Source organism: Centruroides sculpturatus, unplaced genomic scaffold, assembly GCF_000671375.1.
Source record: "Centruroides sculpturatus isolate CEXI.00-Female unplaced genomic scaffold, Cexi_2.0 scaffold1748, whole genome shotgun sequence".
Classification (NCBI taxonomy): domain Eukaryota; kingdom Metazoa; phylum Arthropoda; class Arachnida; order Scorpiones; family Buthidae; genus Centruroides; species Centruroides sculpturatus.
Genome location: NW_019385853.1, coordinates 71,362 through 86,051, shown reverse-complemented (window position 1 = coordinate 86,051; position 14,690 = coordinate 71,362). Strand labels below are relative to the sequence as shown.

The 14,690-nt window shown below is 29.6% G+C and overlaps 1 protein-coding gene across 1 annotated transcript in view; it reads right to left on the bottom strand.

The window, feature by feature from the left end:
• Positions 1–14,690, bottom strand: part of LOC111642528 (filamin-B-like) — a 65,875-nt gene that overhangs the window by 34,957 nt on the left and 16,228 nt on the right. Inside the window, exons 7-13 of the mRNA XM_023388881.1 lie at positions 11,248–12,294; positions 10,944–11,165; positions 7,684–7,851; positions 4,651–4,809; positions 1,790–1,873; positions 1,455–1,595; positions 368–535 (exon numbers count right to left, since the gene is read on the bottom strand). Of these exons, the coding sequence (XP_023244649.1) occupies positions 368–535; positions 1,455–1,595; positions 1,790–1,873; positions 4,651–4,809; positions 7,684–7,851; positions 10,944–11,165; positions 11,248–12,294 (1,989 nt within the window). The remainder of the gene's footprint in view (positions 1–367; positions 536–1,454; positions 1,596–1,789; positions 1,874–4,650; positions 4,810–7,683; positions 7,852–10,943; positions 11,166–11,247; positions 12,295–14,690) is intronic.

Here is a 14,690-nt window from a genome sequence, read left to right as displayed (position 1 = left end):
GAAATAAAATTTTAAAAATTGTTAATCATTAAATAATTTTTATGGTTTCTTTAGTGGTACACTAAAACAAATCCATGTAGACAATGTTTTTATCCCTCCCTCTCCACTGCGTATAATAATATACTTTTTCTGATCCCCTTCCCTTATTTATCAATCTAAATAGACATAAATGATGCAATGTAAAAATAATAACTATTAGCCATTAAAAAACACAATCTGATAATATCATTGTTTGCTTTTCTCATTACCCACTAAATATTAAATAAAGAAAAAATATAATACCAACATTTTCGAATGTAATTTATAAACATACAATTAAAAATTTCTATTGCCCAAATTAAGTAAAACAATGTAAATTAAATGTTACCTGGCACATTTTTATCATTGAATTTAATATCGATTATGTGAGGAATTGGTGCTTCAGGCCTGAAACTCACTAGACATCTCCCATTACCTAATACTTGAACTTGATTCGGTACATTTCCATCATTAATCGATATTTCTAATTGTCCTTCTCCGGCCAAAGAGGCATCAACTATATTATAAAAATAATTATGATTATTTAAATATTATCTAAAAAGCCTACAATAAATTTGTATTGTTAACTGTTAATAAATTGAACTTTATTATCAAGTTTGATTTCTTAGCAACTATTATACAAGATATTATTTCTAAACATATGTTATTTTATTTATATTTTTGAAATTATCAAAATCATGAAGAGAAACAACATTGTTAAATATTTTTATTACATGATAATTTATTTAATATTGCAATTAGGATTGTCAATTGTCTTCCTTTGGGAGGACAGTCCTATATTGAACTGTATTGATAAAAGAACAACAAGATAACAATGTCCTCCTTTTGAGTACAATATTAATTGTTTGTTTTTGCATCTCTGAAATATTATTGATAGACAACATTCTTCCAATATTTTATTTTCTTATTCTAAAGTAATTCCTTTGTCTTTATCACTAAGTAACAGAGGAAGACGCTACTGTTGATCCAAATCAGACAAGCAAATAAAATTCAGGGTGGCATTGTGCAACAGTTAATAATAATTCTAACATTGAGTTTACAACCTTATTTATTGTTTATTTGATGTTTTATAATTTATGGTTAGTGAACAAATATTTATAACAAACTATTTTATTATAAATGTCCTTCATCATACAATGTTCGTGCAGTGCAATTATTTTTATTCTGTTTAAAAAAATTTTTTTTATTAATAGATTTTATTTCAATAATTTCACTTTCTAAAATGATTTTTCTCCCCTATAAAACTATTTATACACTTACAAATTGTATAGTCACACATTTCTCAATAAGATGACAATATTCTATTGTTCTACTTAAATAAATTTATATTTATTTATTTATCGAATTATTACATATATTGCTCAATAGCCACCTCTATAACAAACCTCAAAATATTAAAAGATCTATATATTTACCATTAAATTGGCACATTTCTCCCATAAAACATATTCGCGGTACTTCAGTTACTTGAATTTGCGATGCATTGTAAGCCTTGGCTAGAAAAGGACTCCCAGATACTCTCTGTCCGGCTACCTTTACGTCAATGGTGTAGGTACCTAAAAATAAAAATGCTTACAGTTATTCTGTTCCATAAAAATTCAAATAAATATAATAATTCCCTCTTCAATACATCACATCTGCTAAAATTTAAAGATACAGAATCATAGTTGTATTTGATTTCATACTTCCAATTTATTTTGTCACTGGACTGTTATAATGTCATATATAAAAATTTTAAATTGGAACTTACCTACTTCATATGCATTAAAATCCACTCGATAATTATCATTGGCAAGATCAATTAGATGATATTGAACATTGTTTTGAGAAGGGCCTGAAAGATTGGACAAAAGTATACAAAATAAATATATTATAATATAAAAAAAATAAAGTATAGCAGAGATGGAATTTACATTTTAATAACACAATAAAATACAAAAAGTCATGATTAAAATTGATGTTACAGCACCTTGTTCATTTTATCATTCTCAATTTGTTTCTAATTAAATATATGATTTCTAAATTTTGTAATTATAACAATACTTATTCAGAAATAGCTTGCTCCTCATCACGTTCAAATCGACAAGACACCCACTAGCCAGTATGAGAAATTGGAGATCATCAAGTGGCTTCAAAATCACGGTGTAGAATGCAATTCACCGTATTGCAGTTTATAACACATGCTAGAGAATTCAATTAATGCACAATGATTCATTATAATGCAGACACTTACATCCCAATGTAAATGAGAGAACTACAGTTTTAAAAATAAATTTTAACAAAAAATAGCTTAAATATAAGTGATAAAAAGTGGATCAACATCAGTGTAAATGCCATATTAACTAATATTATGTATTTTTTTAAACAGAAAGTTGCATCTCCTTTTCAAAAAGTGTAAAAAAATTCTTAGTTTTAATTATTAAATAGATATGTATAAATGTTAAAGTAAAAAGCATGCTGTAATACACACTAATGTTGGCAAAATGACTAATGGCATTCGGTCCAGCCACTAATGCCTCTAAATACTCATCTTTAGGAGGCATACAATTTGGATTTCTTCTATGCATATTTTTAAAAAGTCTGTTTCTTTTGGCATAATTTTGAATAATGATTCAAATGAAGAATTTGATTTGAATAATGATTCAAATGAAGAATTACATTTACAAAAAGCATTAGTAAATGTAATTTGGTGCTATTGGGAGCTTTGTGCAAAAAAGAAGAGGAAGAAAGTCTGAACAACATTTTATTGAAAGAGAAAAATTATTCAAACATCTAAAAATTTAGTTGAATAATAAAGTAAAAAAAGCTTAGGTTTAATAGTATTATTTCATTATATCATTTTGTAGATTTTTAAATGTTTATATTACTCATACAAGACATAACATCCATAAAAAAAAATTCCTTTTCAAATGAACTGTCAATTGTTTCATTAACTAAATCCTCGCTTAATCACCCATGGGCAATTATGTGAGACACCACTGTTTTGAATATAATTTTTATTGTAAAATCATGTGAAAGCCTTGTCTGTTTCAATCATGTCCATTACAGAAGGCAAAATGAATACTTGATTGCACTATAAGTTTTCCATTATAAATACATTTTTATATTTGATATTTAAACGTACAAGATAGCTCAAAATTCAGTGAACCATTCTTAAAATAATCTTAATATGCATTTCTTTCAAAGCACAGTTTTATTATAAGATACAATTTCTATATGAGCATTTTATATTCAACATAATTAATTAAATAAAGTGTAAGATGCTACTTTTATATATTAAATTTATTAAATATTCTAACATTTAATTCATTTAAATTGAAATACAACTAAAATAAGAAGGTTAATTGTAAATTATTAGTTTGCAAGTCTAATAAAGAATGAAAGAGTATTAACTATAAATAATTTGAATTTTTATCTTGTTTATCACATATTTAAAAATCATAATACAATACTCAGCAGAGCAATGTAATTTGTGGAATGGTGGTTCTCAAAGTTATCGATCTACATACTGCTTAAATCAAATCATAGACAATCCACCCTAGTCTACTTATTTCCTGTAAATATCACCTTGGATTGTGAGACAAATATTTTGTTTACAGTTCTAGTTTTATTTTCTGACTCCACATTACAATTAAATGGTCTTAAATGCTAATAATCTAAAGAGTCATCATTTTTACTTCAGATAAAATATTTTTTGAGATTGACTATCTCAGCATCTGTATATTTTGTCTATCCAGTAAACAAATGTAAAAGATACATGATGAATTAAAATGTTCTTTTCTCTAGTTAAACGGCATAGAATTACCCTATTGAAAAATGACTAGGTCGATCTTTGGACCTTAGTATTGCCACCTTTTCAAAATCGCTGACCTGGACAATAGGTTTGTTCCAACACAAGTCTCTGACTGGTTTGAATTTGAAACCTTACAGCGCATGAGCAATGTCTTTTTACAGCCAAGAACTGAATAATGCGCATGCCAGTTCTAAACCAGTTAGGGAGTTGTGTTGGAACAAACCTAATATTGGTCAGAGATATTTGCAAGTTAGAATTTTAAATATACATTTTCTGTCACTCTTAGCCTAGGGATAAGTTTGGGTGAGGGTGTGAAGTTAAAATAAATGTTTAACTGTTAAAATAAATATTTGCAAATATTTTAATAAATTTACTTTGTTTTATCATAATTTCACAATTTCTACAAAAACAAGACAAATTAATAATCAATCCAAACCATGAACTTAAAAACTGGCTTGTCTGGGTGAAAACCGGCCTGGTCGCAACACTAGTGAACCTACAGACAATACTTTGAGAACTGCATGACACATTAACTTGAAAGTAACAACCAACCGGTAGATAACTCTCAAAGTCATTATATAACTAAGAATTAATTTATTGTAATAAAATAAACACAATCAATAAACAAAATTCATCAAATAAACTTCTTATATTTGGTATATAAACATTTATTTGACTCTCCTACATAATTATTAATCTTAAACAGAAAACAGACATCTGATATTAAAACTATGCAGAAAAACTTCCCATTAAACCCATTATCTGTAAGATTTATATATTATTATTATTAATACAATAAAATTAAGATATTTACTTACTTGTAATGTTAATGCGAATATCTTCTTTACAATATCCAGATGTGTTTATTTCGAAAGAAGCAGTAGAATCCGTGCTGAACGTCTTTAAAGCTTCCCCTTTTACTGAAATTCCTGAAACTCTCTTAGTTAAATCGACAACTTCGCATTTCCAAGGTGATCCTGTAATAAATATTATATTTAGAACTAATACAGTAGCTCTGATTTATTTTTATATTCGTATAGCTCTTCTAAGATAGCAAATATAATTAAAATTGATAAGTTATCAGTCTCTTTAGGAACAATCAAATTAATATAAATCTACATACTGATAAATAGAAAACTTTTATCAATCTTTTATTGATACATACAAAAGTAATTACATGAAACAAAACTCATTTCAAATTTAAATGATTTAAATATATTTTTTTATAACTTCCAAATAAAAAAGATTATTGAATTTTAATTTAATAGTTCAATTGGAAATCATCTATTAGATATAATTTTCTATATTTAATTAAATGATAATATTTAATAAAGAGATTTGATTACTCATAAAATTTATCGTAAAACTTCATTCAGTTGAACTGCATTAACTTGAAGCCACTGATAGATCCCTGGTATGCAGGGTATTCTATGTAATACAGTTTGTTAAGTCAAAATTTCAGTTATTTTTAACTCAAACCTATTGTCCCATATACCCTTTGCTCTTTGATGAGTCTATGATCATCATTTTCTATTATATTCTCTGTGAATATAGATAATTAAAATAAACAAACACTACAGCTCCATGCCAAATGAACCACAACATTACAATGCTGCATTGATATCCTTTTTATGGATATACTACGGGTGCCTCAACATTGCTCTTAGAAGCACCTGAAGCTGTACACAATTTTAGAAAATTAGGTATTAAACTCATTAATTTGAACCTTTAAGGAGTAAAATATCCCAACTTCAAGTTAAACTTTGACTTAGCAATGTTTTACTGTATTAGAAAATTCATATCATAAAAGAAAGTAAAATTATTTTTATGCATTTCCATATTTAAACTACAATCAAACTTACAAAATTAATATAAAAAAGATAAAATTTATTTAATTTTTGTAATAGACTAGATCACTCAAACAACTAAATGTCCTTATACCAATAATTAAAAAGCATCAATTGTCATATTCAAGTGGTCTTATTTAAATGTTACACAGAGTGGCCTAAAATGCACCTATATAATTTAATTCTTAATTATAATCAAACAACGGAATATACAAATATTACTCGATTAATATTTAAAACAGATTTCAAAAATAAAAACTTCTTTTAAATTTTAATCAAATTTTATTAAAAAAATGACATGACATCGCACAACTTTGCTGTACTGTGATGGAATTGAAGCGAAGCCGAAAGGAAAGAAGCAATCCCTGCACCTGTTAGGCACAGAAGAGGCGATCCTTGTACAGTACCCAATAAATGCAGACAGCTGAACTTTGCACTTGGCACGACAAAAGAGGCTATCCTCATACCTGCAGTCCACGAGAGACATGATCCTTGCACTAGCCAGGTACAAAGAGACGATCCAAGAACAAAGCAATCGAAAGCAATTCAGCAATTGTTTTGTTCTTGTGTTTTGTTTGTTTTTTGCACCTATTTTCCATTAGGCGCACGTAATACTGTTTTTATTTTTGATCCCTGGGCCTAAATTCCATTAGTCGCACTTGTTACATCAGAGAGAATGTACATTGTCATTGTCACAGACCATTGTATATTGAAAACAAAATCATTAAACTTCTGTTTTTACTTTCCTGGCTCTGTTATAGATAACAGAGGGAAAGTATGGCAATCTGGCAAAAAATGACTCCCCCAAGATTTTTACATTTTTGAACTTAGGTGACCTTGAAACATCAAGAAATGCAAAAAAGTTTAGTTTTTTTCTGTATGTACAGATGTGTATGTATTTGTGTGTGTGTGGCACGATTTTTTTACCCCATTTGAAGCTTAATAACTCCTGTGCTTTCGAAAATTTCTGAAATTTTGCAGAGAGATTTATGTATTAGAAAGATTCATGCAATTAAATTTTGGTGGTTTAAGGTCAACAGGATGAAGAGATAGAGGGTGTTCATGTGTCATATCTCAAGTAGGGTCAGACTTAACGACGATTTTACTCATTATTAGCATTTACAATTTTTTATAAAACCCACCCCCTACTCTAAAAATTAAGCTTTATGCCATTTTATAATAATTAAAAATGTAAACAGTTTTTCTAATGAAATATCATAACAGATAGCACATCAGAATTTTAAATGTCGCCGAGAAAGTTAAGCAATTTGTTGCTGGATTTTTTACATTTAAATGGACCCACATTATATTTCTGAATTCCTTGTCTCAATTAATGGAAAATGGCAAAGTTTTATTGAAATCGATCCATTAAATTTTGAGAACAAACTCGTTCCCATACACCCATACAAGACATGCTGGCAACCATAAAACATTGCACGACAAAGTTGCACGATTTGTGCAATATCACTTTGTCATGCACATGTGTAAAATGACCTTATATCTTGAAAACAGTCATAGACCTCCATTTTTTATTGCATTTTTGAATTCTGCAATGAAATTAATAGAAAATGACAAAATCTATCAAATGGATTTTGAGAATGAGCACAATTCTGTAAGCCTCATAGAAGAAGTTTTGCTAATGCTCCACTTCAATTAACTAAACAAATTAATTGGTTTGCAAAGTTTTGAGTGAAACTTCTATTGTTTTTCTTCTTAGAAAATAAGTTTTAAGTTGATATTTTTATATTAAACTGCCATATAAAATACAATAAAATAAACACTGCAAAAACATTTTGGCAGAAAAGAAACAAACCATTTGTTTAATTTAAAGACCATCCTTGGGCAACCAAAACTCAAACACAACAGAATAAAATGTGTAAAATAAGTTAGAAATATACATATTTCTGAAATATATTTATAATTATAATAATAATATACTTGTCACACTTAATTATAATTTAACTTAAAGAATTTTATTCTTTTACTTAAAAAAAAACACCATACCTGGAACTCTTTGACCATTGAATTTCATTTCTATTGCATGCATCGTAGAAGTATGAGGAATGAACGATGCGAGAAAGCGATGATTACCAAGACTTTTGACATTACTCGTCACGTGACCACCATTAACTAAAATTTCTAAATTTCCAGAACCAGCATCTGCGCCATCAACTGATTTAAAAAAATTAATTTGTCATTATAAATATTTGTTTTATAGTTGGTTTTATTCATTTAAGATTTGAATATAAATTAAACTTCTTAATACTTTTCTAATTGTAATTAAACTGTATGTATTAAAATAATTAATTATTTCAATACAAAATAACATTAATTGTGATTTAATGGCATTTTGAAATTAATTTTTTAACAAAGTAATAAAACATTACTTTATTACAATAAAAATTGAAGAAATATTTTATGTATGCATTTCTACTTTAGTTTACTTTGTTGTTTCCATAATATCATACAATAAATTGATATAAACTGTTGCGTAAGCTACATTTTGTATGCATGAAATTTTACATATTTGTAGAGCAATGAATACTGGAGTTCTCAACCTGCTTTTCTTTGACTTTGAACAAAAGCAAATCGCATGATTCCAACATCATATAAAAAAACATCCTGGATTATAGTCCAGTTTCTGCTATTTTTTCTCATTAACTGTTGAAAATTTGGTTCTTAAACTACTCTATTATCATAGAATATGGTCACAGGAAAGAAGAGAACTTCACCCAGGGTTTTGAATTTTTCTAAAATGTAACAAATTTTGACTCTGCTATTTGTAATATATAAGCACTCTACCAGCAAATTAATATTATTCTCAATGCAACTGTCAAATGAATTCTTGCAATGTAATTATTGCTCAATTTGATATACATTGAGAACAAACAGAAAATTGCTTATGTAAAGAAAATTGCATTCTCTAAATTCTGTCATATTCTCAATAAATAAATCATTCCCTCTTAATCACCTCATATACTTTGTGAGTAAATAGGGTGAGATGCAAATCTGTTTAACTAAAAACAAGTCATATATATATCCCATATTTATACAGGGTGTTTATAAATGAATGGTGCGGTTTTAAAAATTAATAACAAGTAAAACGGCAAAACCATATTTGAGACAAGACTATGTCTCGGAGACTGAATCACTTTGATGCTCAAGGCAGGTCTCAACTTCTTTGATATTGCTGCTTTTTTCAAACTTTGCCGGCCATGACCACGAGATCATCCACGATGCATCTTCGATGAAATTAACCTATCTAATTTCGAAATTTCTCTCCATTGCGTCGGCCTGGGTTGAATTTTTGTCGATGCATAACAAAAAGTTCCCATTTTTTAAAAAAATAATCGTGGCTATTGTATTGTCTGAAATTATTATTTTTTTTTTGCACAAACAATATACAGTTTAACCCAATTATAATGTCATCGAACGTAACGACAACCCTAATATAACATCAAATTTTTATTGGTCCTACAATTTTGCTATACTAGATAATGTTAAAAAAAACCCACTTGTAACGACATAAAACTGTTTTAACGTCATATTTGAAGCACTCCTAAATTTACAAAATTAGATTACAGTTTTATTTAACATAGAAGAAACTGTGTTCAGTCCTAAGGTCAGAGTTCACTTCTTAGAATGACTGTGAGTGGTACTCTCCCCTACCTGACTTCAGTGGGGTGAGGTGCCTGTTTTGCCTGTTTGTAGAAGAGGGTCGCCATTTTGTATTTTATTTTGACTCTATTCTCAGTCCCCTGACTACCTACGAGTCTGGATTTTTTATGCGCAAATGATTTGAGCACCTAATACTCTGTGCCAAATATCAACTCTCGACATGTACTCCTTCATACCTCTATGCTGGTAAGAAAATCGGGCAGTACGATTTTATAAACAAGACAGTCTTGTCAATAAGTCTATTTATTACCTTATATGGGCAAACCTTACAGCATAAGCTGCAGCAATTTTTTGCAAGTTTTTTATGCATTAATCACAATCCTTCAATACGTGCACCCATGGTCATCCGACACACATCTACACAGTAATCAAATTCTTCCATATGTGGTGTAGCATGTCCTCCATGATGGTCTGCAGTGCATGCTTTATCTGATCACACAGTTCCTCAAGGGACATGGGCATTGATGGTACATAAACTCAGTCAACGCCTGAGATTAAGGTAATAAATAGTTTTATTATTAATTTTTAAAACCTCACCATTCATTTATAAGCACCCTCTATATAATCAACCAAGACTGAACTTCACAATTATCTAATTATTAAATGCCAAATTAATTTTGGGCTCTAACACAACACTATTAATAATCAATACAAAGCAATATGGACTAAATGTGAGTAGTTAAGCTGCCATCTTGTACTAATTTTAATAACATTTATTTTGAATTAAACTTAATAATTTAGAATATTCTGGAAGAAAAATCAAGTCCCATTCTAGAATAAATCCAGATTAGGACTCAAACCTGCAACTTCTACTTTACCATGAAGATGCATTACCAGTTAGGTTACCGAGATTTCTGTCCAATCTTTGCTTCCAGATAAATTAAGACAGATAAACACTTGTCTTTCATAACTAGTAACACATTACAAGCCAAAGTCCTATTCCAGATTAATCTTTTCTTTGCTAACTTATATTAATCTTACACACATTTCCAGCAACAACAAGACAATGCAGATTATACAGTGCAAATGTTTTCAGCCCTATTTAACGGCCATTTTCAGGCTTCTGCTGAAGATTGAAGCCTGAAGCTGGTCACTAAACAGGGCCAAAAATATTTGCCATGTTTAATTCACATTGTCTTGTTGCTCCTGGAAACATGTGCAAGGTTAACATAATAATTTCAGCTTTACATATAATCTGACTCTTTTCTTCTTATAATATTCATAAATTAATGTAATTACTAAAATTAATATGAGATGGCAGCCTATCTGCCTACCTTTAGATGTATTTACTTTGTATTAATTATTAATAGTAGTTAATTATAACCCAAATATAGCATTTAATGATTTGATAAAAAAATAAGTCAAGCATATGAAATCTAACAATTCTAAACTTTCCTATAATCTTAGGAGCAAAAGTGCTGTTTACATCAACCTAAAGATCTCTAACTTTACTCATTTCAAATCAAATTATGAGAAAAATTTAAAAAAGAAAATAATTTCTTATAAAAGTAAACTGCAGACATAGAATTACTATTATATTGTACAATATTTCTGACACTAAAATTCATTAAATTATTAAAACTTACTTTCAAATTCGACAGCTTTTCCAACAACACCATTTGGTATATTTCCAACTTTAATTTTAGAAGCGTCGTAACCATAACAACAATATGGACTCCCGGATAAAGGCCTACCATTTATTAAAACGTCTATGACATGTTCTCCGACTTCTGGGGTGATATATTCAACTTGATATTCACCATGAGACAGCATATCCAAACGAATTGGAATTTCTCTTCCAGATGGTGCTATATAAATGAAAATTAAAAATAAATATGTAATCAAGGTAATATTTATTTTTAATTGATCTAAACATAAAATTAGACTAACCTGTCACAATAACATTGATGTCGTCCAACTTTAAATTTGGTCTAGAAATAGTAAAAACAGACGGTTGTTTTACCGGAACCATTCTTAAGCCATCGCCTGATATAACAACTTGATTAGTATTCAGTGTTTCTTTATGTAATAAAGATTCTGTGCTTTGGTTATTATCAACTGTCCTAAACTGATGCATAATGTGGCTGTCTTGTTTAACATTTGTCGACATGCTATCAATGTGACTAGGATTGTATGGAAGATTAGCAAATTCTTCTCCGGAAAATCTCTGCCTACTCTTTTGTTTGGTTCCAAATTCCCCTTGCGTTCTTGATAAATTTTTCTGATAATAGTTTTCTTTCACTTTATTTTTTGTTAGTTCTGTATGATCATGATGCAAATTTTCAAATTTTTCATTCGTTGTGCTTTGAAAGCGACTACCTTGTTCTCTCAGTGATGAACTTTGAGTTGTAACATCTACCGAAACTGGTTTTTTGGGAGTAGGAGGAGGAGGTTTGAATGATCTTGTCTCCTCTTTCCGTGCCATTAGTTTATTATTAACAAGTTCCGCCCGTTGATGAAAAGACAGCTCTTCATGATCAATCTGTTCTAAGGAGGACGAAGATAACGATTTTGAAGATTTACTTAAATTTTTAGAATCATATTGTTCATTGTTTTTTTCTTCTTCCCAGTAAGAAGTAATAAATTTTGATGATTTTGGCATTTGATTATTAAACGATAAGCTGCTGTTTACTATTTCGGCTCTTTGTTGAAATGATAAATCATCATCATTGTCAACGTTTCTAAGAGATAATTTTGACGAAATACTATGACTACTTCTAATGTTTGAAGCATCACTCATTGTATTAATGTGATCAACTTTATGTTGTAGAGAAGAGACAAAGTGGTTTTCTTTATTAAAACTTGAAAAATTTTCTAAGCCAGAAGACATCACACTGTGATGTAAATTCTTTTTTGTTTCAAAATCAGTCTGATTTCCTTCAATTTCTCTATTTAATATTGTTAAATTATCGCTTATTCTTAATATGAAAGGTGAACCTAAATGAAAATAAAATTAGAATTTATTAAATGTAACAAAAATAAAATAAAATAATTCTTCAATTTGATAAATGTGGTTAATCTACTTGAATCTAAGATAAACTAGCAATTTTTTTTTTGCCCAAACTTTTTAAGAATCAATTGAACACTCACTATAAAAACTGCACCAATTAGCAAAAACTAGAAACCATGTTAAAAATGGATTAAGCAAATGGTAACACTCAATAAGAACTTATTTAATCATTTATTAAGAATAATAAAAAAAATACACTGTCATAAGATGACAATTTGTAAAGGATACAGAAATCAACAAAGGGTTATTTTTCACATATAAATTTCTAATACAATATAACCTCCTTTATCTGATAATGGATAATGCAAAATCCCATTTATTATGAAGTCATTTTCCAGTCCTGTGAGCAAAGATAGGGATTTTAATGTAAAGCTGTTTAGTTAATATGTAATACAAAATGTATTTTGGTCCCCAGAATATGGGGGTCATATTGTTTGGGTTGATTAATACAAATGTGAGCCCGAGGGTTTTGAGGGTGTAAATTTTTGAGTTTAACATATTTTTACATTAGAGGATGAAAAACTTTATCGCAAGTTATAATGGAAATAGGTCAGATGTCGAATCTTACACATTGACAAGGTAGGAAGGAAGAAAAGCAAGTTATCGTCCATTTGTTAATTAGTCAATGTGCGCATGCTAATTAGTAATTATAACAAGTGAACAATCAATTGGCTCAGTGCCAATGACGATCGTATAAAAACGATCATCACGGGAAGTTCAGGGCGATCGTCCCCTCAGTGCGACTGTCGCTCCGCGCAATCATCGGGAAGGTCTGAGTACAAGTGTCTCCTGTCCCAGTCCTGTCCAAGGAGAAGCTGGTAGAAGACATAAGCCTGTGGCAGCCAGCCAGCTTCCATAGTCCAGAATGATTGTCGCATACCTCATCCAACATCATATTAAGGTATATCGAAGCACAGTAACCTTCTCTAACTCTTTGTAAACTCTCTCATGCAGCATAGTGAATAGTTAGATTGCTGTTATAGATAGATTTGTGTTATCTGCATCTAAGCATTAAATCAGTAAATTCTTTATGTATACTCATGTAGATTTGCTTTAGTTATATAATAAACCTTTATTCTTTGTTGTTTAGACCTGCCTCCTGTCTATCCGAGGAAACCTCTTGACTTACCGACGCACTCCCCACTCGTTTTGTCCTCCTAGCCATCCAAACGACTCCGAGATTGGGCTTTATCAGCCTGTGCAGATTAAGTGGTCAAGACGAGATTAACCCCTGACTCCCTGCTTATCTCACTCTATATGTACTGTAGGACATTGTGAGTCTGAACTACACAAGACTGAGCTTTACTTTGATGTTGTTGTGGTGTTTCTTATTATCTGCAGCCATGCACAAGTCTCATATGCTTTTTTTTAGGGGAAAGACTTGTTAGGGTCTTTTTGAGTGATTGGAAATGGCAAAATGCCAGTGCACGTTGCCATTTCCAATAGTTATTACTTATTTGAGTTTGGTTAATGTGAACCTCATTATTAAGAAGTCTATACTTTTTAGTACCCAAAATTTCATAATAAAGAGTTTATACTGTACTACATTCTGCAGAATTAAAGTAGAAATGTCAGAAAAATGGAATTTAAGAAAAATCAAACATTATATCAATTCTTTGAGTATGATAAAGAAAACTATATGTTATATGTTAAGAATTGGTTCCATATCTTAGCTCAACTAAATCAAGAATAAAAATCAGTTCTTTTTATACTTTTCATATTGCCAACCTCAACACCTCCTCAATTGTGATGTCACCTGCCACCACACCTTCATTGGTTTCAACCTTCTTGATGAATGTTGAAACCAAAATGCCTTTCAATACATCATCCAATTTGTGGCAGTTTATATTTGTTGAAGGAATTCCAAGTTGAGAAGAAAGACAGAAAGATTTTGAGCCAAATATGAGATATAATTTAAAACAATTGTATTTCGTTTCAAAAGAATTTTCTGCATACAAAAAACTTAAACTACTAAAGAATCATTTCTGTCTGAAAGTATGATGATAGTAATACTAAGACTTTACCTGACAGTATAGAAGAAAACTCACTCATACAGGAAGAGAAACCAACTATAGAATAACTCTAAATCAAATCATTCACATACTAACCATGTATCAACAGGCATCTGCTACAACTTTTCCAAGGGGACAAAAGGATACACTCCCACTATTATAATTATTGTTTAAAATTATACATCTTAGCTTATAATACATAAGTTATTGTATTATTGAGTAAGGCATATAAATTTCCTCTCCTTAAAGAGAGGAAATTTACACTCCTTGAAGAATTAATTATAAAGTTCCAATTTCCAAATTGGAACTTT